The sequence below is a fragment of the Phaethon aethereus genome (genome assembly GCF_964289735.1).
Source record: "Phaethon aethereus genome assembly, chromosome: 17".
Classification (NCBI taxonomy): Eukaryota; Metazoa; Chordata; class Aves; order Phaethontiformes; family Phaethontidae; genus Phaethon; species Phaethon aethereus.
The window spans coordinates 11,357,174-11,382,994 of NC_138593.1; the positions used below are offsets into that span (position 1 = coordinate 11,357,174).

A 25,821-nucleotide genomic window follows, 5' to 3' on the forward strand; every position below is an offset into this window, starting at 1 on the left:
TCTGACTTGGAAAAAGAATAATGTTCACGTGAGAATCACAAATACACTTAGATATCCCACTTGAGACTTATCAATTTGGTTATGCAATGAAGCCTTGTGGGTTGTTGGGGGAGAGGACCTTTAATAGGTTACCCATTTCTTACTGACATTGAAAAGAATGTTTCTAATAAGAACATCCATCATGTAGCAAAGTGTAAGGAAGGACTCACCCTGCAGCAGCTGACGCAGCAAGATCCCAGCCACACAAACAGCTCAGCCTGCTGCTGCGTGGCCATAGCAACAGGGTTGCAACAGTTCCTTTCCTCCCCTTTTCTTACAGGCTGGGAAGGAGGAGTTGGAGTAATTTAACTATATACATAGGGCCCTAGTTTTAAAAGAACAAACTGGTTTTAGTGGCCATACAGATTCCTTTGACCAGAAACTGCTCCTTAATAAACCAAATGGTCCCCTAATCCTGTATAAGAAAATAGTTCCCTTTTCTTCAAAGACAGTTGTATATATGGATACAAAGAGCATGATTAACCCAACAGACAAGGAACTGATGGAGTGGGGAACTGTTACTGTGCTAATATTAAGCATAGTAGCAATTATAAAGAAACTCCTGAGGGGTTTTTTCAGCATTTCAACTTGTTTTCATCTCATGTTTAGAACCAGGATTATGCATGACACCAATGAGACATTCTGAATCATATAAATGTCTTTCTAGTCATTAGTAATCTTGCTTTCTAACATACCAAACACTAAGACAAGGACTAAGAAATCACACAGCTCTTTTGTATTGCCTAAGTATTGTTAATCAACTCATTAGTTTAGACAGCATTTAGTATGCTAGATTACAATTTAGGATGCTAAAAGATTCTGCTATTTATTTATTTAGGATTTATATTTCTGAAATTCAGGAGAAAAGAAAGCTTTCACATTCTAATAGTCATATTTTGATAATGCTGGAACAGGCCTGGACCTCTTAACATCCAGGAGTCAAGTCTCCTCCATCCCTGCAGCAGACTAAAAATGTTAAAGGAAAAATCAATGTGGACAAGTAATTTTAAACAAGTACATAACAAAAAACCTACAGTTGTGTTTTACAACCCCATGCTAAGAATAATGTTCAACAAAATTGCTAGTCTACTACTTAGAATTAATGTTTTATTCTCTTTCGTGAGGAATTGCTTTTAAATCACTTCAGGCACTCATGTGATCTCAACCACACTGAAACACCCACTTCCCCCCAAAGAATCCAAATTTGCAGCTGATGAGTTATTCACCAAAGAAGGTGACACTACAGTATTTATTTATTACCATATACATAGTTCTATTTATCATGCTGCTCGTGACCATATAAAACTAGAGAGCTCTAGATCCTTTTTGTAGTGTGCTCCTGCCCTTTTGGCAAGTTTGAATGATTTTACTGCAACATTAATTCCTTAAAGAATAGTTTTCAAAACAGAAGGAAAAACCCTGCCAGTTGGTAAGAGTTTCAAACACTGACTTGGTTTCTCCGTATTCTCCTAGTTCTACATCCTAAGCATGTAAAAATCTGTCATGTGTACATAGGCTGACTCACTTGTCTCCTAGAGCTCTTGCACAAACTAAGCTATTTAAAAAAAAATTTAAAAATCAATTCAACAATCTCAGTAAATCCAAAGTACAGGAGGGACCAAGGCAACCGAACAAACATTTTAAAACTGAGAAGCCATCTTCACTTACATTTAGTTTATTTAATCTAAAGGTCACACACACATAAACATATCCCAATTTACCAACTCAACAAATTAGCCACACCATTAGAGGAAAAAAAAAAATCTGTGATTTAATAAATGCAAAGCTGCTAAAAATACTAAGAATGATCAGTACTGAGTGCCAGATGTTCTCTTCTTACAGACCTGAAGGGGATTCAGTCACCAGGGAAGACTAGGAAAATAGTGTCTCCATGGCACCACAACCCTCCTTACATCAATGTTGCAGGAACAGACCACCAGCAGATTCTGTGGACAAAGGATTTGAGAAAGGCATTCAGAAACTGTACATAAAATAAGTTAATGTCATGACCACTAACCAAAATCAGTATTCCAAGGTATGGTGAAGCGCAAGACAGAACAATGCATGCCAAAAGGTTGAGAGCAGAGTTAACACCGAAGGACAAGAGAAGTCTCTGATCTTCTCCTGCCCCCTCTACATTGAAAAAAATTCACACTCTTCCTACTGAAATATGGTGAAACTTTACAAATATATAGTTAGTGGAAGCCTAATTGAATTCAGGAAAATAACTTCTACTTTAAATAATCTGCTCTGAAATGTTGCAGAAAAATTAATCCTTTAGAGAAAATACTTTTTAAGGTAGTAATTTTTATTGGTTTTAAAGATCAACAAACCAGAATCTATTCCTGCATTTTATTTTAATCCAGTTGATCTGAATGACTTTGGCTTTGTAAAATCCAGTTTAAGGACTTTGGTTATTATAACTGTGACTCAAACATAATGAAAAACATCTCAACAACTTCTCTCTTTGCACAGAAAACTAACCTTTTACAGCAGAAGCTGTTCAGAGATTTTTTCCTGATGCCAGATGACAGCTGACAATCCAAAGCACTGTTAAATTGTGCTAGCAACACTGCAATGATACATTCTCCCTATGTACCATCCTCCAAACACACTATACTTTTTGGTGGAATAATACTAAAAAAGATGGCTAAGTCTTGAATACAGTTATGCAAAACTACCTAATGATAACCCCTGTAGCAGGCAACCCCTACTACACATTCTAGCTGTCACATTCTGGAGAAGACTAGGAAATAAAACCTAGTCCAAAGCTACTGAGCTCCCTACAACCCTTGCACCTCAGAAACTTGCCTGCTTTATCTCTGCCATTAACTCGACCACCGCCTTGTTCACTCTGAAATACTTTAAATTTTAAAAGAAGGAGGTGAGGAGAGAGCGTCCTTCCATGCTTTAGCAAAGGAGCGAGGAAAGATGGCCTCCACACCGCAACCCCATGGCGGCGTTTCCCGCACTTCCTCACACGCTTCCCCCCCTGAAGCGCTGCGCCTCAGCGCAGCCGCCCACGGCCACCCACAGCAGCACTTCAAGCCCCGCGCTAGCAGGAGCCCCAGCTCCCGATTCGCCAACTACGCCGTTCACGCTGCTCTCTCGCAGCAGCCACCGTCAAACGCGGTGATTACGCTATTGACGCAGAACCAGACTCGGTAAGCTTCGCTGCGTAGTTTTTATTCACGGAGCGGGGCGTACGCAAAGAGCGGGTTGCTGTGGCAACCAGAGCAAGCGGACGCGAAAGGCGGTGGCGTAGCTGGTAGGAGCTGTGGAGCGGGAAGCGGGGACGGGCTGAGGCGGCGACATATTGGTGGGACAGGGTGGCTTGGTTATTTAGCCAATTTCTTTTGTTTTGAGGAGAGAAGTGCAGTTCTTTAGCAGTTGTTTTAACTTTGCAGCTGTTTTTTTGTTGTTGTTGAACAGTTTTCAATATTGAAGATTGTGTGCTTCTGTCAGATGAGGCGTTTTTCTTACCTAAGGAAGGGGGAGGTCAGCCATCACCGATTCTTTCAAACGTAAACGAATTCGGAGGGCGGGTTTAAGCTAGACCTCTTTTAAAAGAATGCTCTTTTGAAAAATGACGTTTTGTTTGCTTTTGATTTAATATTATTTTGAGCCCCTTCTGTGGTTCGGGACATTGGACTACTTCACTTTAACCCTTTGAAAAACATCCCCTCCCTCACCTTGCAATTTTAAGCTTTCTCTCTCATGTTTTTACAGTGTTCAGTAGAGAATTAAACCAGATAAGACAATTCAGCTGATGACCAGACATTAATGCTGACGACCGTGAACTATTCCACCCTCTTCTTTCATAGCTTCCTAACAATGAATGTGTGCTAAAATAGCTCTTCTGGGACACAGAGCACAGCTTAAAGTCAGTACTTGTCTTTTTGGTACATTATTTGCCCAGTCAACAGGTATAGTCATTTTGGAGTATTTTTAGGGATAAGGGAAAATCCTTCCCAGGAAAATTTGGGATGGCACATGCTCGTATCTCAGCCAACCTCCCCCCTGATATAGATCTCACAAAAGCTCCTATTGCATTTGGAAAGAGGGCACTTCCTAAACTGAATGAGGAGTTGCAGTCACCTGAGCTGCTGACTCAGCAGCGGGCATTGATGGCGCTCTGTGATCTGGTCCATAACCCAGAAAATGTCTACCAGGCAATAGAAGTAGGTAAGTGATCTGTTGTCAGAAGGTTTGATGCAGTGGGGGGTGGGGGGAAACACGTTACTTTGTGCGACTTTTTCCTTTGCAGTATCTGTGATGACACAAAATGGCCCTGAAGATCTTTTTGTTTTACCTTAAAAAGGTGGAAAGTATTATAATGCCATATACAGGACAGTTACTTTAAGAGTCTCCTCACTTTAGGATTTATCAGTGGCTCACTATAGGTTCTATCATCAACCCCTAAATACAAAAGTAGTGCAGAATTTTTTTTTCTTTTGTTTATTCAGTATTTTAGCTAAATCGTAACATAAGCTAAAAAAAAAAAAAGCTTAATTAGTCGGAAGGCAGAAACACACCTCTCCCCACCCCCTTACTACATGAAATTTCATTTGCCTGGAATCTCTTCTGATCCTGATATTCATGAACCTTTTAGGAAAAAACAAAGCAGTGAATTTATGAATTTCTAATAACATAAATCTCATAAATATATTTTATTTAGAAAGGGGAAAAAAAAAAGCTTTTAGTTATCCCAGAGCAGGAAAAATGCAAAATCCCTTTTTTTCCCCTTCATTAGACATTTGCTACCATGTATGACATATGGCAGTGGTACCTTCCTGGATTTTTCATACTTGAGATGCTCAAAATACTCATATCTCAGATCCCATAATAATAACAGGAAAAAAACTCTGATGAACCTTTTAATTAATAATTAATAAAATAATATTTAAGTAAGATTTACAAGTTCATTCGCAAAATCCATGAAGTCATCATTTGCCATTGATTCCTTCAGCAGTGGATAGCATAGCACATCCAGATACTACTGGAGAGACAAAACATCAGAGCCTTTTATGCAGATGTCCTTCTCAGAAGTACTTTAGCAATTGTAGAATGAAGCTATAGCAAAAAAAAACCTCTTGGAACTTCATGAGAAATTAAGATACAAGACAATATAACCAAATTTATCATAGTCATCAGGATTGTATCTGGCCACCACTATGTTCAAAAGCTTTTATCCCAGCACTTGGAAGACTCCTAAGTTTGGAATTAAAAAAAAACCCCCACACAAGCTTATCCTCGCAATTTTTAGCAGTCTGTTGTGTATCTACCTAGCTCATTATGTAACACTGAAGAACTCCCGCGGTTTGCCAGTGCTTTTTTCTCAATTTACTTCCTTCACAATTTTTTCCTCATAAGAGATACCAATAGTGACGTTCAAAATTTATTAAGTTATTGTTTGATTAACAGTAACTGCTGAAGCAATGGGAGGTTGTTTAGGGGTTTTTTTTGGTCAGTGCTATGTGTGTATACACATAATCGTTAATGGTTCGCCAAATTTCTACATGTGAAAAGCAACGCTGTGTGTTTTTACACAGCCCATGCTACACCTAAAGAAAGTTTAAAAAAATGTAGGTGTCAATCCTGCAAACACATGTTTTTCTAAAAACATCAGTAGCTCCATTGAGTTATTTTTAGAGTTATGTCACTTCATAAATACTTGCAAGATTAGGATTTAACTTGATACAGAAGTCAGCAGCTTATTTGTAGCATGGCATTTCTGGCAGTAGGCCTTGAAACTTGAAAGTTTCTTCCCTACTTGAGATAGAACAATGAGACTTTCACCATCAGGGCAAGATGAAAATTCTGATTGTTGGCACTTCAAATTGTGATATAAAAATGAGTATTGCTATTTTAAATTAATGCTGAAGGTAAGAAATGTTAAAATGAACTATTGTGTCTCAGGATTCCTGGATAACCTGAAGACTTTGCTGCTACATCATGACAGTACTGTCCGACAAAAAACAACACAAATCCTCTATACAATGGCTATGCATAGTGTTGGCAGGTAGGTGTAATTCCAGAGTTTACTGAATGGTATGAGAAGCAATAAAGATGTTTCAGTGAGAAATAAGAACAGAATTTCTGTGTTTTGGCAAGATGGGGCAATGTAAATAAGAGTAATTAAGATTAAGCATCTTGCAAATATATGTGAGTTTTATTACGCTTAGTTAAATCTGTCCTCCAATGTTGTTTGTAGGCAAGAGTTGATACAAAATGGAGTAATTTCTGCCCTCACTGAGCTCTTGGATGATCCAGTAGATATCTGTCGGAAGAATACGCATCAGGTTTTTGAAATGATGGCAAAATTACCTGAAGGTAGGAATTTTTCCAGTAGTTAAGTATTCAAATAGGCAAAGCAGATAGGTGAATTTACCTCATTCCCTATGTAATATCATCCAGATTTATTCCATTTTCCTTGAAAAATCATATTTAAAACCAGTATCTTTCCTAATTTTGCTCATCCTAATTTTCTTTAGTTAGTTTTCCTGTGAAAATTTATTCTTTGGATTCTATAAGAAAACTTTAAAAGGTATGACTGTCATCTTTTTTATTGGTGGAGACAACTATATTTTCTAGAGCTGTTTTCGCACTTACAAAAATTTGCAAATTTTATAATAATAGTAAGAATACTAAGCCAAAATATAGAAAATGCTTTACATAGATACCAAGTGAAATGCCCCATGTTAACATAATACATCTGTGAATAGTCCTGTCTATGTACTGGGGGGCAGGGCTGATCCTGCTAGATCTGTTAATTTTCTTACATCCTACACCAGTTGAGGCTACCTGCTCAAGATACAGGTTGTATGGACTGCACCCTGAAATTTGCATTTTAGAATCTTGCATCAAAAATTCACTTTGTCCTCTTCTGTTCAAAATGATGATGAGCTGTTCATCACGATGCACTAATTTCACAGCACACAGGGTTTGTAGAAAGTTTTCTGGTGTTAGGAGTTACAAATCTTGTGAAATTTGTTTTATGCCTTTCCTGCTCTTTGCAAGCACTGGTGTAGGAGCAAGTAATGAGCAAGTAAAGGCACCATCCATTGCACTGTGTATTCCATGAATTATCTACTGTCTTTGATCTCAGGCTTATAAGCACTGTTTCTTAAAATGTACACGTTGACATTGCTTTCAGGTGGTAAGGTTAAAAAACAAACCTGGGGCTGATGCAAAGAACAATGAAGTTTGCTCTTTCTGGTATTTTATTCAAATATTATTCGCCCTTAGGAAAAACTGTTAAATAGACTTGGTAACATATGAAGTTAAAAATATGATAAATTACATGCAACTTCAGATGTGAAATTGAGCTAGTCATCCTCCACTCCCTGTATAGCAGGAAAAAAATCTGTATCTCCGGGGCAGAAAGTCTGACATATTGGTGCTTAGTTTAGGGTGAGATAAGTTCTGCTCTGGTGATGTCATTTATCTCCAGTGAGATAAACAGAAGCTGGGTTGATGACATCAGTCAGACATCTAGCTTTTAAATGCTTCAGTCTAAGAAGAGAAATCCAAGCTGAGAATTTGTCTGTGACTTGCCATAAGAATAAGCTGTCGTACCTCTCACATGCTTTCTTTATATTTCTTACATATGCTTAAAGTTTTCTAAATCTTTTATACACTAAGGGCATACTTTTATTTCCAGATTCTACTATTATAATTTCAGTAGTTTTCTAATCTGAACATTAGTCTTAAACTTTACTCTTCCAGTTGATGAAAATTATAATTTTAAAGGTAAAATTTCAGTAGATAGAAATTATCAATTAAAAAGCCATCCTATTTAAATTCCTCTTGCCTGAGGAATTCAGTTACATTTCTGGTGCTTAAAAAAGAATTAAATGAATGCCTAAAGACTTGCTGGGTGAGGGTACATGAATTCTAAAAATGTAAAGATATTTTCACATGCATGCAACCCCTTTTAAAGTCCTAAATAATTGAATCCATATGTAGGATATTAACATGATGGGCTAAACAACTTTGTGAACATCACTGTAGAAAACCAGATTTTCTGTTAATCTAATTTCACTAGCCATTTTACAGATTTTCAAATCAAATGAGAAAGGGACTTAGCTTAAGTAACTTTTGACCTGCCTGGCTGCCTTTAAAGAATTTTTTCCCTTACCTGTGTAGAATACCATCCTGAACGTGTGGATCATAATAGAAACTTACAGGAGAAGAAAACTTAACAGGAGTAAATGAATGTTGCCAAATTTGTTGCAGATCACTATTAATCATTAACCATTCATCCATACTGGCTAAAGCCACCTTCTTAGCCCTTTTGGAACTGCTTAATTCCCTAATAAGCCTTGCTGCTCAGTCCCTGCTGTACTGAACTTTATTATTAACTCTAACCTGCAGATGTGGCTCTATCTCTAGTAGGCTAATGCAGGAGCTTACATTGTGTCTCCTTTTGCTGATGGGAGTTTTCAGACCTATGCATGATGCACAATGTAAGTTGACTGGAAAGGTTTCAGTTTAAACAGGGAAACTGCATCAGGGTTTGACAGCTGCTGTACATATCATTTTAGATATGAATTTGAGACTTACAGATGTAAACTACAACTAATGTTTCATGCAAACACCTGCCTGCTTTCATGTTCTATCTCCCAAAACTCAGAGCATTTGCTATGTAGATTGGAAGTTTAGCTATGTGAGCTGAAGACATTAACTGGAAGATGAATAAAAGTCCTAGCAGGGAAAAAAGCAATTTTGAAAAAATCTATCCATGTGGCCCAGAGAGGAATTGAGGGCTTTTTTTTTTCCCCTAGTGTTTGCAGTTAGACAATTTTTAAAAAGCAAGGACTAAAAAAAAAAAAAAAGATTAATTGTAGAAAGCATTTTATTAGAACTGTCATTTCTATTTAGGGACTTACTGTAGCAGTAAGCAGCGTTAGCTCTTGGTGGTGCCAAAACATAAAATGTTGCTTATTAAGAATTCCACATAAATCAAAATACATAGCCCAAACCAGATGATATGTAATGGTACACCATACTGCCACTCAGGTCTACTCCTGTTGTTCCATCTTTGTCCCTTTGCAGGCATCTCAATGTATCATCTTAGGTCAGGAGCCACTGATGGGAACTGTCACAACTGTAAAAGCAGTTTGGTTCAGGAAATGAGAGATTATACTATACAAGGAGAAATCAAGTTGCTTCCTGGAGTGCAAGGGTTATCCAACCCCTGCTGAGCTGAGAACCCGGCAAAAGCTGAGCGCTAGCTGCAGCAGTGTCTGTCCTCAAAACCTTGCCTTTGGTTGAAGGCAAAGAATTCACAGCAGCTCTGAAGTGAGCAGGAGCCTCTGACAAAGAGCAGCTTCCAAATCATCTTGCAGTCCCAACTTAAAGTTGCCTATATTTACAAGAAAGACTACAATTCTGAGTGATAGTTGCTTTTCAGTGAGACTTCTCTTGAGCTAAGACTGATACCCATTTCTTCATTTTGCCTTTCGTACTTTAGGTACTGGTGGCAGATAAGAATCAGGTTTTCCAAGTCAAATTATCTTTAACATCAAGACTTGTTTCAGGGAACAGTTGTGAAGTTCTGTCTCCAGAAAGCAAAAAAGGGTAATTAGTAGTATGGCAAGAGGGCATTTAAATAATTGTAAAATTAGTTATTTGGCAAATTCTGTGCATCAGCACCTTCATTGCAATTTTCTTTTAAATGTAAGAAAGAAGAGTTACTTTTTTAGAAAGCTGATATTTATGTCTGTTTTAAGTAAATTTTTTTTCTGTTCCATGACAGCACCTATCTCTGTATTGTTCTGAGCCATATATTCTTTTTATTTAGATAAAATACAGTATATGTAAAAATATGCATGCCTGTATTTATGGCTTGGAAGATAACTCCTTAAGAAGAATTTTGTTACTGTAGGATGGACTTGCATACAGATGGCTGCTTATAAGAAACTGTCTTCCTCTCTGCATTTACTTCTGCACCTCACATCCAGATAATGAGATAGGACGTACCTTCTATCGGCTGGCGGAGGTCAGCAACTAATATACCATTCCCTAGATAGAATTCTCATGTTTTCTACAGCAGAGGCAATTTACAGGGCCAACAAAGCAATATGTTCCACACTAGACAAAAGGAACATAAGCTGTACATGCATTTGGCATGAAGTGTAATTGTTTTTGTTCACTGGGAAGTGGTCAGTGACTCTGGTTAGCTCTATGCCAGGTCACCTGGTCTTTTTCCAAACTAGCTTGGGAAAATGTTGTCATTTTAAGCAAATCCACTGGCAGACTATTTTTGATTCCTAAATTTAAGGATCCTCCAGGAACAGTGAGATCATGAAAAACCAAAAGGTGGAAAAATCCACAGAGAGTGAGAGAACAATGAGGAGTAACATATCTAGAAGAAACAACTCAGTGGCAAAAATTAATGGGCAGAAGAAAGGCAAAAATAAGATAGATATATGTATTCAATAGAGGATAGAGGAGGGATAAGAATCAGCAGCAGGAGAAAATTAAGAACATTGGACAAATTAATAGCAAAACTTTCACTCTTTGTGTAAACAATTAGTTGACACACAATAGTTAACAATGTTAGTGAAAGGATGTTATGCAGTGATAAATGACCTGGGCAATAACAGCTTCAAAAGTAGTTCTAAGAAAAAAATCTTTCACTAGGGTATCATTAAATACTGGAAAACTTCAATAATTCTTACCCATTATCTCTCCTGTCTTTTATGGGTACTTAATCCTTTTAGACAAAGATTGAGGGATCGGATGGGGCAATGGGTTTTTCAGCTTGCCAGAACCTCTATTTGGGAAGAATCCAAGAGATAGTATTTCTCCTACTTTACTGACCCTCAGAGTCTCCACTATTCCACCCTTGAGAAATCGTAACCAGTCGGATCTGTGGATAAGGACTGTTTAAGGACACCTTTATCCTTTTGAAACTTGTTTTGCTGTATGGAGTGCAAATGATAAAAGGACAGATGGCATTCTTGTTGCAGCAGATGGAACATCTCTTCTGTGAATGTCATTGTTGCCCAGGTGAAGTGAAATCCCAGCTGTATTAATGCAGTTCTTTCACCTGGCAGTGTGCTGCATTACTGATAAACCTGAGAACTGAGAAAATAGATGCAAATTTACTTGCATGATTTATCCAGGTGGATGACCAAGAGTCAAGGGATTTCATTTCAGCACTTATCTTTGGCCCAGACTTCCTAGTTTTAACTTCCCCATGCCTCAGTTTTCTTAAACAATCAGAAAATAGAATTATTTTACTTTTGTGTAAAACAGAATTTATTTGAAAATCTTGAATTCTTCAGATAGAAAATAGAGTAGCCATGAGTTACTCAGAATACTAAGATCAAAAACATCACAGGAATTAAATTATTAGAGAGGTAATAGCAAGGAATTGCCATTCAAAGAACATGATTATGTGAACTGATTATTTAAACAATTATTTACTGCTTTATTCCTCCGCATGCCGATGATTTTCTTAGGAAGGGACACATAGCAGTCAAAGCACATGGCAGTGTCTCAGTTTCCTTTCTCCTTCCCAAGGTAGCCTTCCTTCAATGAGAAATGTAACTGACTCCTTTTCTTTAGAAATACCCTTAGGGCTTTTTAAAAACATCCTAGGTTCTCCACTTCTATTGTAGGTTGCCTGTAAATACTTACATTGGAAGGACCTTCTTAGTTGAATAAAGCTTTATTTTTTAATATCAAATGTCTCTTACCCTCCTCATAATTGACTACACTTTTTGTGTTTGGTTTTCCTACCCAGCTTTCTTACCTTGAAGCTATGTTCTAATGAATGCTGGTGTTCTCTTGTCACTTCTTTCAGTAGTCTGAAATAGCCACAGTACCATGAAAAACAGAGGTGAAGGAGGCATACCAACTAATAGTCCATTCATTGGAAAAGGAAGTCCTGACTCATTTTATACCTTTTTCACAATTCAACTGGCTAATACTAGGATATTACACTATAGAAAGCAATTTAGACTAGAAATACTGTGAAATTTCTCAAGTAAATGATAGCATTTTAATGGTAAATGAAGTTTAGAAGATCCTATACTAGTTCTATGGACTGTACTAGCAACTACCATATATAGTTTTTAGTAAACTCACCAAGTCAAGCAGCTTGACTGCAAATATCACAAACAGGCAATAGTGTCTTCTCATTACAGGAACTAAATGCTCCCTGTGTGGCATGAGAAACCTTTTATACCTTCAAGGCACAACCTCATGGGCTCTTTTGCTTCAGGTGTTAACGGTTGGCAGGGCATACTTAAAGGGGTCCTATGTCTTCAGTACAGGGATAAAATACCTCATTCAAAATTAGACAGATTTTTCTCCATTATTATGTCTGGACTGAAGAGTTTGGGAAGTCTTAAGCCATGACTTGAGCCTCAGAGGATATTTTTGGTTACAATTGCATTCTCTAGTAAGGTTGAAAATTATTACTGCTTGAACCACTGCCTTCAAGAGTATTGTAGTTCTCTTGGCAGTCCCAGCTCATCATTAGCTGAGGTTTCCAGGCCACTTAGAAAAATCCTAGCTTGAATTTAGATATCCTCAAACAGGTCAAAAGAAAAATTCTTAAACACAAGATAAGAAAGATTAGGACTTTTTGATGCATTTTGTAGAAATGCTGAGAAGCAAACAAAGGAATGAAACTATCCAAGCACCATCAAGTATTTTCAGCTGGTCTCAGAAATTTTGAATGGGGTGAAAGGTTCTAAGTCAAATTCTGTTCAAACTCCAGGAATAATATTTATCTAGCACGCTCTAACAAGTTATTTTTATGCTGTTTGTACAAGAGCTGGTTTTAAAAAAATATTTAGATTTTTCTTTAAGCCTAGTTTTTCACAAGCATGAACCAGACAGATTTCATATTGATTTTGGAGACTTGCTGAGAGCTCAGTAGTAAAAAAATGTTAAAATATTTTTCAAATTTTTTTCAATCTTTAAATACAGGTTTAGGAGACTAACTTCAGGCACTATTCAAAACTTTATATATTTGCCTATAGACAATACCTAGACATGTATTGCTAAGCATAGACATCCATGCAAAGTACCTGCCCGTGTAAGACAATATGCAGCTAGGCTTCTTATGTATCTTGCAGATACCATGGGGTTTTTTGTCCTGGTATTTCCTATAAATCTTGATCTATAACTTCTTTCCTAAAAGTGCTACTAACCATGTCCCCCAAAATATAACAGTAACATGCATTCAGAATTTGTAAAGATATAGGAACACATACCTTAAATCTTACTGAGTTGCTCAAATGTAATTGCTTAAGATTGAAATTGCTGAATGTTGGTGAATAAACTGAGGAAAAAGATCTCAGACATTTGAGATCTTTTTTCTCAAAAAAGAAACAAAACTCATCAGTCTATCATAAAGGAAAAAAAACCTCACAAACATTATCCAACTAAGTAACTGTCATAACACTAATTAATGAACACACTATAGACACGTTCAGTATCATTTGAATTATTTATTTTTTTAAGTGGACAATTTAAATGTTGATGTTATTAACCATTTTGTTTTAAATTTCTTAGAGCCCTTGGCTGCGATTTCTTGAACTAATCATAGTACATAGGGGGAACAAAAGTAGGTTATTTTCCCGTGTGCATGTGTGTCTGTGTCTCTGTGTACATATGTGCTTTACAATTATCAAACATATATTTACACACCAACTTTACACTGAAGTCTTTAAGAAGTCTTTTCTATGGCAGGGGAAAGAATCAACTGACCAAAGACTTAGGTCTATATACGATGCATTTGAGATTTTCCAGTATAGTTCCACAGAGCTTCTTATGCATTCAAACTTTTGCCAGAATGTTATTCCATCCAGTAGTGTTTCTGTATGAGATGAAACCTGGAGCTGAGGAATGCATCTCTTCAGTTTCCTTAACTTCACTAAACTGTAAATAATTTAAATTATTAAATTGAAATATCAAGACATTTAGTTATTGTTCATATCGCTCATCTTTAACCTTCTAATAATACGTCACATTTTTAAAATAAAAAAACAACAAAAAATACTTTGGAGGCTATATACTACACAATCTCCATGGCTCCTGCTTCTTGGGAAATCTGTTACAATATTACAATCCCAGAACGTATTTGGAGCAGCGGAACAGAATCGGCTGTTGGCAGCTTTCACATTCAGCAATCCAGACACTACAACAATAATTTAAAAAATTGCCTTGTGATTTACCTTTTTTATCTGTATTAAAAAAGGAACACTAACCTACTCTTAAATAGTTTGTTTTTTGTGAAACACCACAAGATTTGGCAAAAAAAGATGTAAAAGAAGACTGTTTCAATGTATAAAACTCCTTACCAGTAGAAGAAACACTGACCTTAATTTGGCCTATTCATAGATTCATTTCTTAGCGTTTTGCTGCATATTTGAAGCCTTAATGAGCAGGAATTGCTGCTAGTCAGTTTGGAAATCACAGAACAGTTGTGCAACAATAATTCCTTTAACAGGCAAGGTGTCCATCATAAACAGTAAAGTAAAGCAGAAGTGTGTACATAGTATATGTGCGTATGTGATGTATGTGTATATACTGTTTGGCTGTGTGTACCAATATTGTGGGTGCATACACATTCTCTACAACTTTAAGTAGTACTTTGCTTAAACTCTCCTGTGCTGTAGCTTCTGGTTTGAACTAGCTTTTTTCCTCAACACAACCATTCTGCTCCACAACCTGCAAACGAGTTCATCTGTCACTCACCAGCTTTATATCTTCAGGACAACTGCATGAGGAATTATTTCTTACATAGAACATGGTAACACTCCCACTGTAGGAAATGGAATGAAACAAATGGAATAAAAGTGCAGTGGCTGTGGTGAAAACATCTCCACAGAGTTAGGCCTCAATCTCTTTTTTTGTTTTTATTTGGGGGTTTTGAGTTGTTGTGGGGTTTTTTTTCACTGACAGGGGTGTGTGGTTTTTTTGGAGAGGAGGCTTTCACTCTCCAGAATATATATTTGTGAAAAATTATGTGTATTAAGGGGACATAAGAGGAAGTGTGTACATACATCAGATTTCCCCTTTTATTTCCTTGGGCTACTAAGGATTGCCCCATTTTTTTCCACTAGAAATGGAAGTGGTTAGCCCCTTTTTTATCACTTCAGGAAAAGAGATTAAGCCCAAGGACGCTTAGCAGAGGCCAATATATTTGAGATTGTTCTGAATGATGACATCTGTCACAGCATCAAAGACAAACTGGATGTTACTGGTATCAGTGGCACAGGTGAAGTGTGAGTAGATCTCCTTGGTCTCCTTGTTGCGATTCAAGTCCTCAAACTGGCGCTGGATGTAGACTGCTGCCTCCTCATAAGTGTTTTGGCCTTTGTATTCAGAAAAGCAGACTGTTAAAGGGATGCGTCGGATTTTGTCTGCCAGCAGATCTTTCTTATTCAAAAAAAGGATGAGGGAAGTGTTGATAAACCAATTGTTGTTGCAGATGGAATCAAAGAGACGCAAACTTTCTGCCATTCGACTCTGTAGGAGAGGAAACAGCAGTGTTTTAGCATAACTGTGGAAAGCACACAAAATACATGATTATGTCCATCAATGAGCAAAATCTGCTTTTAGAAACAACTTTCTTTTTTTGTGGTGACTGTCAATCTTACCTGACCATAAAATTGCAGGAATTTTAATTTACTTATTTTGACACAATACATTTCACAGGCTACCTCTTCCTTTATTTTTTAAAAATATTTGGCAACTATGGAGGAAAGTCTAAAACTGAAGATTTAGAAACAATAGGTGTAACTTGGGAAAATGTGGTTGTGTTCAAACTTAGGTTAGAACTATAAACAAATTCTTTAAATAAAAGGGATGAGTAGTTGCTAAGGATTTCACATTACAGAAACATTCTGCTGTTAAAGTCTTTTAAAAAGACTGAACTACTACAGCACAATTGTAATCTTACATCATTAGGTGTGTAGTTTAGCACAGCATACATACTCAGAATTTTTTCCTTGCCTTACTTCTCCCCATTGCATAACAGTAAGCTTTAAAGAATATACAAGAACCACATTCTACTTTGGTGGGACAACTTGGCTATTTATAGGTAAAAGCTGACTGTAGCCAGATGTGTTTATCATCTTTCTGTCTGCTGCCCTGAGTAGGCATGCTCCATTTATGAACAATTTAGGATGACCACCACAGTTACGTATTTGGAAATAACAATCCAGTGCTGCTATAAACTGAAAGCAGAAAGGTCCGTTCGAAATGGACAGCCGGCTTGTGTTTTCCTGACATGTTGCTGCTGTGACACACACACACGCTCGTGATGCGGCTGGAGCTCTCCATGGTACCAAGTGCTCTGGGAAGGCTGAGTTTATTGCTGGGTTTACACCTATGTGTAAACAAGTGTAATGTTTTGAATAGGAAATATTCTAGATGATTAAAATGAATATCACTCAAGTATTGTCAAAAGTAGATTCAGCAAATCTCTTAAGCGGGCATTTTCACTAAGGTCAATGTTTTCCAGCGTGTTACAACTTAGATCTTTGTTTCTGTTAGGTTTCGTAGGCACATCAGCATTATCATTATCTGACTAACTTTAGTCAGATCTTTATCTGTATTTTGGGCGTAATTCTCCTGAAATTTGTATCAGTTGTGTCTAGTGCATCTTCCTTGACTTCACTAGACTCACTCTGTATTTCAGCTGGTGAGATGAAGAGAGAAGAATCATTCAATGTTTATTACATGAAAAGTAATATGACAATAGAATTTATTTTAAATTTACTTTTTATTTGGTTTTATTAGAGAATTAAAATATATTTTATCATTATCACTTCAAAGGAAATCTCAACAGTATTGATCATTATTGTTAAACAGTGTCTTGAAAAAATTACCCCTTAAAAATGCATAGTTGCTGAAATATGAGCAGGCTATTTTACCTAAGCTTTTCAAATTACCTCTTATAATTTCCTCATTTTACTTGTGTTACTATTCCTTTCCATTTGCTGTGGATTGACTTCATCAGAATCGCATCCTCTGTTCTCAGAGTTCCATGAAGTCATTGATTTAGTTATTTTAGTGATTTACTATATGTTTACAGATTAAAACAACGTTTCTGGTCATTTTGAAAGCCCCAGGAGCACCACCGTGCACCATGATGGCTGGCACTGCCACAGCAGCAGTTGAAATCTAACTCCCAAGCTTCTTAAGGCACACTGAAATATAAGCACAATTATATAGTCCCTATATTTGGGGGTTTTTGTTTACTTCTTCCTCTGTCAAGGTGGTGTCCTCTGACTTTTAAGCCTCCTTTATATCCAGACAGATTTATAGGTGTAAAAATGTGTCTTTAAAAATCTGTTTGAGGGTTTATTTTTTATTTTCACAATGCAAATCCTGACACAACAGATATACCAAACAGGTAATCATAGGTCTGTTTCCAAATAAGCATCCTCTGTTCTTCCCTGAATCAGTAGCTGATAATAAACCTACGCAAGAAATTTTTAGCTCAGTTGAAATGCTTTTGCTACTAATTGTCTGGAAAAAAGTGTTTTAGAGCTAATATACGTTTTTGGCCAACTCTCAGAACATTCATGCCAACAAGATATTGCATTTCAAGAGGTTTGTGTTTATTACTGTTGTTTATTGCTGTATTTTGTAGTGAATCATAATACTGTCCCTCTACTACAAAATCCTCAGTTGGAGTCTGTAGTCCAAGGACAAAACCGGCGTTAAAACCTTTCCATAAACTGTTTAATGAACACGTACAAGAGGACTGACAGATTTAAATTAATGTAAACTTGGTGCTCTCTTACATGATGTAAAGAAAGAATTAGTAAACTGTTGTAGCTGACACCTAAGAAATTTCTTCTTCAGTGTAATATCATTTTTATAATATTGATGAGTATTTGAAAGTCATAAAAACCTTAACTAAACTAAATAGAATTTCTTTTAGTTAAAGTGCAAATAAGTTAATCAGGAACCATTTCCAACAAAGATGCAGGCAATATTACACCAGAGCAAGACTATAGTTGCATGGTATAAATACATGATATACCTTGGGAAATGAACCCCTAAAATCCATTTAATAATTTAGCTGTAATAATAAAAGTAGGAAAATGTAAGACTGCATGAGGAAATATATCAGAAAGGAAAAAACAAGTCTTCAAATAACAGTAAGATGTCATCCATACAATTATGAAAACTTTAGGGAAAGAGAAACAGACAGCACCTACTTCCATATGAAGAACAGAAAACTAATTGAAGTTATTCTGAAGATTTTTTTTAACCTGTTAATATGGAGACATGAAACACATAGCGTTCAATCTCACTTTCTGCAAGGAATTAAATGACAAACGCGTAAATTCAAACCTAAGAGAAAACAGTATACATGGCAAGACAAAGCCTTTATAAACTTTAAGTGGTGGCTTATGATTTGTGCAGTGCATCAATCACATTTGAAACTGCAATGCATGGCATGGCTCTTAGGTTTTTATAGCCAGATGACATCTTTATATATCTGAAAATCTTAAATAAGAAGCAATATGTCCACTTCTAAAATGGAAACTGACACTGAAACTGAGCCTAAAGATGCATGATGTATCCACTCATACAATCCTATCCTAACACAACAGGCTTACTTCTGGTTTCATCAATATTGTGAAACTACTGTACATATTATAGGGGAAGTGAACATGACAGGGTTATGTTTTATTATAATTAAAAAATGGAATAAATTATTGTAAAACTCTCAAAGGAGTTATAAAAATTTTCTATTAACATGGAGGAAAAATAAAGCTAGGAAAAGGCATTCGTCTTCTGCAGTGTCTTTTCCAGTTCGTGAATCCTGAGGAGGGTAGCTAGCCAGGTGGTTAGAAAAAATGTGCTGCTGTAATTTCATAATTATACACAAGCTGGGGATAAGCAAGATAATGCCAATGCCTTATCCAGATGGCCTCGTTGGGGGCTAATTGCAAATTCTCCTCTGAGAATGAGAACAAGGAATTGGTTGCTTAAGGGAAAGAACATGCTAAGGAACAGATGGCTGCTTCTGTTCTTCCAATAATTTGCAAACATACAAACATCCCTGGTCATCCTCTGGAACAGTAGAGGTGTGCTTAGCAGCAAAGAGTTCCAGAACAACTAAAAGTTTTCAAAAGGGAAGACCCTGTTGTCAAGATAGCAAGTAATTAGAAAAATCACTTGGTAAATGGAGCCAAATTTGAATGTAATATCTCCTCACAGCTTTCACATTAAAGCTTTCTGTTTGCAGTTGGGAGAGCTTTGAACTTTAAAAGGAAAAGTTATGAAGAGAGAAACTATCACAAATAACGAAATTAACTTCCATTTGTACTAAATCACAGAATCACAGAATCACTAGGTTGGAAAGGACCTTCAAGATCATCAAGTCCAACCATTAATCCAGCACCACCATGTTCCCTAAACCATGTCCTGAAGCGCCACATCCACACGTTTTTTGAACACTTCCAGAGACGGCGACTCCACCACCTCCCTGGGCAGCGTGTTCCAATGCCTGACCGCCCTATTTTTTTTTTCTTTTTTGTAAAAAGAAAAGTCTTACCTAAGAACCTAAATACCTAAGAACTTTATATTTCAATCATTATTTCTCTTTCGTCATTATTTTAAAACTGGTAGGCATTTGGGGATTGTGAAAACCTTAACTAAAATAAATAAAATTCATCTTATGTAAACCATAAACAATGATGAATAAGATTGGTGCAGGAATGGTAATGTTTGCTTTCCAGAAAAGTTAGAAAATCTTTAAATGTCAGTAAATCCTGGAAGAACCAGCAGAAGCTATTGTTACTTTCGTATTGAGGCTTTTCCGTGCAATAGTGGCTGGCATTTAGCATATGCTGGTAGCTATGAGCTGTTTCACAAAACGGCATGAATCGTTTCTTTCTGTTTAAAATGTATTGTTTAGAGATCCACAACTTAATACCTTCTACAGATAGCAGGTGAAGCTAAACTATTTGAAGAAGGGGTGGTGGGGTAAAAAGGTAATTGAATCCGTTGGATGTAAATATTGCTTTTTCCTTAAAGGTTACTATGATGAAAAATTGAATCTGTTCTGAAATAATGACAGTCTGCAAAATAAATCAAAGGAAATACCATTGCCCAAGACAGTCATAGTCAAAGCAACTCAGGAATTCAAATTATGTTTGAATAAATGTATAATGGAAGGCAAAGGGAAAGCAAAAGAATTTTGCAGAAGACAATGATGTAGAAAGTGATAGCATGGATAAATATAAAGAGATACTTTTTCTCATAAAAAAGCCTAGATTGAGTGCCAGTTGAAAGCAGTTCTGTCTAGTTAGTTGAAAATGCTAGTTGAAAGCAATTCCTGTCTAGCAGTTAGGCAATATTTACTCACTCTGTGTGAGTGCTGGATAAGAGAGACTTGATTTAAAAAGAAAAAGACTATTGTAAGATTAATCTTTTGTTCAAAGAAAGACTCCTACAAGAATGCATAGGATCACATGGCTGTGGGTCTAAATGGGGAAAGATGACGATAATTTCATGAGTTACAAAAAATAATTACCTTCATCTAAAAATCAAAAAGAAGCAGCTATCTGTTGGAGGGAAGTAAATAGACTTAATTCAATTCACTATATGTATCTCTCAAATAAAGAAATTAAGAACCTCACTGGGGTAGGATTAAACTGAGATAAATCACTATACCTGTGTTTTCCTGTATATACCTGTTTCTAGCCTTGGCATCTCCCAGAAGGGACAGAGTAATACAGGGGTTTGACTAGACAGAATTGTTTTGCCTTTTCAAACCCTTTCTTTCCAATCCAAGTTTTCCTGGAAAATGTTGTGAGTTCTAAAATGTCAAAATTTGAAAGGATGACATAGAAGGCTAAGTGCCATTGTGAATTTATTAAGAAGTGTTCTTAAGTCACTTAGCAACTTAACTTATTCTACAAGCAAACTCATTATCCCATCACCAAAGTAATATGTTACATTAGTCTAAAACCACTGCAGGAATTCCTGACCAGTTACGTGGTAAACAAAACAGGAAGGAGGTAAGGATAACTAGAAACAGCTATGTCAACATAGCACTTATCATATGGATATATACATGCATGTGCCATCTATTTCTGTCCTTCCTACCAAGATTCCTTTCAGTGTCCTGCATATATGAGAGGAATGCGAAGTGCAGAAAGATGGAAAACTAACATAGCATGTTATGTATATATGTATACTTAATGCCACCGCAATAAAGGGAAATTGAAAAGGATGGTAAAAGAAGGTTTTATATTAGAGGAACCTTGAATCTCTACTATGAAATGAGCATATAGAAGGCTGAGAAACATGGATGTTATGAAGTGGAGCCCTGAAGAAATCTTGTGTGATTTTGGATATGGTGAAGGCAAAAACCTGAAACAAGCTTGCTTCCACTTTTTTTAGCAAAATTTGTAAACTACCGAATTAATTCCTCATTATTTTAAATATAATGTTCTATAATTGTTTATACATACGGTTTGTATGTGAAAATGTAGAACAGGTAGAGGAGGCAGTAGTCAATGTTTGATACCTCTGTTTCAGAAAAGAGAGGGAAAATAAACCTGACAAAGTGGTACTGCAGTATACTGTCTCCCTTGATGATTTCCTGTGGAGTATTACTACTGTCTTTATGGCAAATTCTGCAGATGATAACTGAATCTGGCAGTATGAATGAGAATTACATGGGGACGTTTAGTCTTGGCTATTGTATAGGATGGCAATGAAAACATTATGAATATTTAAACACATATGATTTCTGTGACTGGAAGAGAATTGTAGTGTTACTAAGGCTTACTGTGGAGTGGACTAGACTAGACAAAGCAGATTTAACAGAGTCCTGAACTTTTGTCTTTGAAAATTGATCCCTGCAACTTTTTAGGTGTGCAGTGAAACAGCAGGTCATGTCTGTAAGGAGTACATGATAAGTTAAGAATTGTTATGCAGTACTTACATATGGGTGCCAATGACAGACTGTGGTAAACAACTCTTTAATACTATCTATCAAAACTGTTTTATATTCCTTGATCAGGAACAATACAGATTTGTTAATCCTAGTAAGTACAGTCTGACACCAAGCTCTGATAATACTAAGGAGAGTGCCTGAGCTGAGAAAGAAATTTGGTTACATTTCCTGACAGGATGATTAGATTTTGAGCCAAGAGATTTCCAAGCAAAGGAACGGGACAACAGGTGCTTCTGCTAGGACTTATAAACTAAAGGGAACCTAAAGAAATAATACATAGAAAACTCTTGGAAGAATAGAGGAAAAGGTTACTGAGTTCAAGGATCAGAAACAGTGGGGCACGTCTTCATTTAATAGAAATGCTAGAAGATCCAGATAAAGGCTACTGCAGTATGTCTGGCCAAGGTAGTAAAGGCTGTTCGACAACATGGAAGGGGGCAGAATAAAAGTGGGGATTGAGTTATTTCTTCTGACTAGCTATACATATCTTCAAAGCAAGCTGAATTAAAATTATATTTAGAAGTCACAAAATGTGCATGTGATAGGTGCTATATTTATCACTTCTCATAAAAGAATTACAAGTCCAGAGGAAAGTTCTAGAAAAATGTTCAGGGGCAGTCAGTACTGGTCCTGTGCCTGATAGAACAGCAACACAAGTCAACATTTCTGAGAAGGAGTGGTAAGGATAGACTGGCAAAAGAAATGCTACTGCAGCTGATGCAGGCCAAAAGAAAACAATGGGCCAACATATTAGAACCTACACATTATATAGTGTCCAGCCAGGACAGCGCTGCTGGGGCTGTAGTAAAAGTACACAACATAAATAGTATAGTGGAATATACCTCTTTTCATAGGCCTCCATTTAATCATTAAGTGGGCAGGTGGCTTGTTTTTTCTCCTTAAAGGAAAGCTTGCTATGTTTCCATTGCTCAGCAAACAACAGTTAACACTCTCCTTTTGCTGCCTCAAAGGTCAACAAAGCTTTATGCTATATAAGACTTTTGGCATAAGAGTTACAAGAGCTTGCACTGTGCTTCTCTGTGTATTATTTTGGGGGGCAAGCAGTTTTAAGAGGGCAAACATGCCATAAAAGAAATACAAGAATAAGCCTTTGACAGTGCCAGAAAATGAAGATTTCCTGAGTACAAATTAAGATAGTTCTTAATTTAGTTCTAAGAAGGAAATTAGCAGCATATAATACCTATGCTTGCTTTGGGGGGTGGGGGGTTTTTGGCATTGTACAGTATTCCAAGCAAACTGCGTATTTCTGGAGTTTAGGAAAAAATCTAGTATAAAATATTTTCTTGCTAAATTCATATTCATTTAAAATCTCAGAGTTCTTGAAAACATACCCAAAGTAGTGTGAACATCCATACTTTAATTGTAAATATCTGGATGTTTTATCCTCAGATGAGTTTTATATATGGTAATAGAGGCCAGCTTTTTTATTCCTGGTAACATATTTCAATTGATTTCAATGCTTACTCATTGTTTTCAAGTGAGGTGGTTTTTTTTGGTTTTGTTTTCTTTCAGGCTTTTGGATTATTTGCTTAGCTTAAGGGCAAAAGAAGCATTTCAAGTACATATTCAACATAGCTGAAATGTTCCATAGTTTTACATGTAAAGTGGTCCAGGATTTTAGCTCTCCTCATTTGAGACCTTTAAGCTTAATATCAGCCTTATGTGTCTAGGCAATAAGTAACTTAACGCTGCATTGACCTACAAGGAGGGGCTGAGGGAACTGGCCTTGTTTGGGTTAGCAAAGAGGAGGCTAAAGGGTGATCTAGTAACAGCCTACAATTACTTGGAGAATAGTTACAAAGATGATGATGCAAAGCTCTTCCCAGAGGTAGGAGATGAAAGAGTAAGCAGCAATGAACACTAATTGTAGCTTGGAAGGTTCAGATTACATGTCAGGGAAAAAAAAAATTTCACTAGAAGACTAGCACAGCACTGAAACAATTTGCCTAGAAATTTTGTGAAATCTCCATCCATAGAGGTTTTCCTCACTCAACTAAATAAAGCCATAGCTGGCCTGGTTTACTGTTGGCAATAGTCCAGCTTCAGCTGGAACAACAGGATAAGCGACCTTCAGAAATCACATCCAGCCTACATTTCTATAATTCCATGAATTGTAAAAACATATTTATAGTTGAATCCATAAATAAGAAGTCAATTTTATGCATGCAGTTCTGAGCAGAGCTTAAACTTTTCATCCTGAAGAGGCGAATTCAAGCATAAGGACTACCCTTTGGATGGGAAGAGTTACACTACTCTGTCACTATCCTGTTGGTGAGGCAGGATGAAAAGGAAATAGTCAAAGAATGGAGTTGTGGCCCTTGTGGAATACCCTTTCTTATTGTTTTCTGTTCTTTCAAGCTTTTTAGAGTAGCCCCTAAGCTATTAAGATACTGCAGAAATCTGCCTGAGAACTACTATGAGAATATACAAATAAAAAGAAAAATGTTTATTCACTATTGCAGACTATTGACTAACCGACCTTTTGCATAGTATATGCACAACCCAAGCTCAGGCTGATAGATTATGTGTAACGGAACATTACACTTTTCATTGCACCCTCTTTGAAATGTGCATTTTTCTAATACATCCTTGGGGCGGTGAAGGGCGGCGAATATTGGTTCCTGTCACCCAGACAATTGTTTGCCTTAATTAAAGTGAAACAATATATTGCGTACATATGAGAAATTTTTTTTTAATTGAAGAACTCCATTACTTTTTGCCACTAGAATGCACCAGTAAGCTTAATAATTTTGTGTAAGAGAATAATGGCAGGGGGACAGATTGCAAAATCTGGTGCCTCTGAATGTCCTTTCTCTGGATAAAAAATATTTGAAGTCCGAAACATCAGTGACAGCTAATAGATATAAATATGATGAATGATCATTTGTAACAGTTAGCAAAATTAGAAAACAGAGAGAAAACCAGCAAGAATTATCACAAGCATGGAATGACTAGCATATGAAAAAATTAAATAAACTAGTTCTCTTTAGCCTGGAAAAAGAAGTAGCTAAGAGAGAACACAGCAGAGCTCATAAAATCATGAATGGTATGGAAATGGTGAATATTGAATGATTTTTGCACGATTTCTTACAATGCAAGAAGTAAGAAACATCAAAATCCGTTATCTGACAACCGACATGTATTCCTTCCATGCAGTGCATAATTAAATGTAAAACTCTGTCATGAGGAGTCAGAGAATAATAATAGTAAAAGTCATAAAAGTGTAATTAGGTTCAAAAAGCAATTAAATTAAAAGGACACTTAAACAGAAAGATGTTGATGTAATCCTTGGTTCAGTTATCTGGTAGGGTATACTGCAGGGAAGGATCAGTGTATGCATTATCTGTTGCCATATTCTTTCCTAAATAGCCACTGTTGCCCACAGTTGGACACAGACTACTACAAGTATTTGCTGTGACCTGGTACAACTGTTTTGTGTGTTATGGCTGTCAGGCAGTTCATCCTTTTTGTGAAATCAGCTTTTTCATTCCCTGTTGGTGAAAACTTCTCCTTTACATAACCCATGTAAAATTGCTACAGTTCCTAGACAACTGTGTCTTTCCCTTTGTCTTGTCCAGCTTAAAAAAAAAGAAAAAGACTTTGTTGTACAAACTTCACCATCATTTGAAGCAGTGAGTGTTTCTCACCAAAAAGGTAGGCAAAGGGTCTTGGAACTGGAAGTACTGACCTCTAATAATTTGCGTTGTCCGACATCCGAATGTATGAATGACAGGAGGATAATGATAGTTTAACGTAAACCCAGGGGGGGAAAAAAAAAGAAAACTTGCCCACATTGATGCTGA

General features: G+C 36.7%; 2 protein-coding genes across 2 annotated transcripts in view; one reads left to right on the top strand and one right to left on the bottom strand.

Annotated features, from left to right (window-relative positions):
- Positions 1 to 4,025: 4,025 nt before the first annotated feature.
- RSPH14 (radial spoke head 14 homolog) overlaps positions 4,026 to 25,821 on the top strand; it is a gene marked incomplete at both ends in the record, with an annotated part of 100,578 nt that continues 78,782 nt past the window's right edge. The window contains 3 exons of the mRNA XM_082007594.1: positions 4,026 to 4,224; positions 5,959 to 6,061; positions 6,254 to 6,372. Coding sequence (XP_081863720.1) covers positions 4,026 to 4,224; positions 5,959 to 6,061; positions 6,254 to 6,372 — 421 coding nt within the window. The remainder of the gene's footprint in view (positions 4,225 to 5,958; positions 6,062 to 6,253; positions 6,373 to 25,821) is intronic.
- GNAZ (G protein subunit alpha z) overlaps positions 14,780 to 25,821 on the bottom strand; it is a gene marked incomplete at its 5' end in the record, with an annotated part of 46,723 nt that continues 35,681 nt past the window's right edge. Inside the window, one exon of the mRNA XM_082007593.1 lies at positions 14,780 to 15,534. Within this exon, the coding sequence (XP_081863719.1) occupies positions 15,190 to 15,534 (345 nt within the window). The 3' untranslated portion in view covers positions 14,780 to 15,189. The remainder of the gene's footprint in view (positions 15,535 to 25,821) is intronic.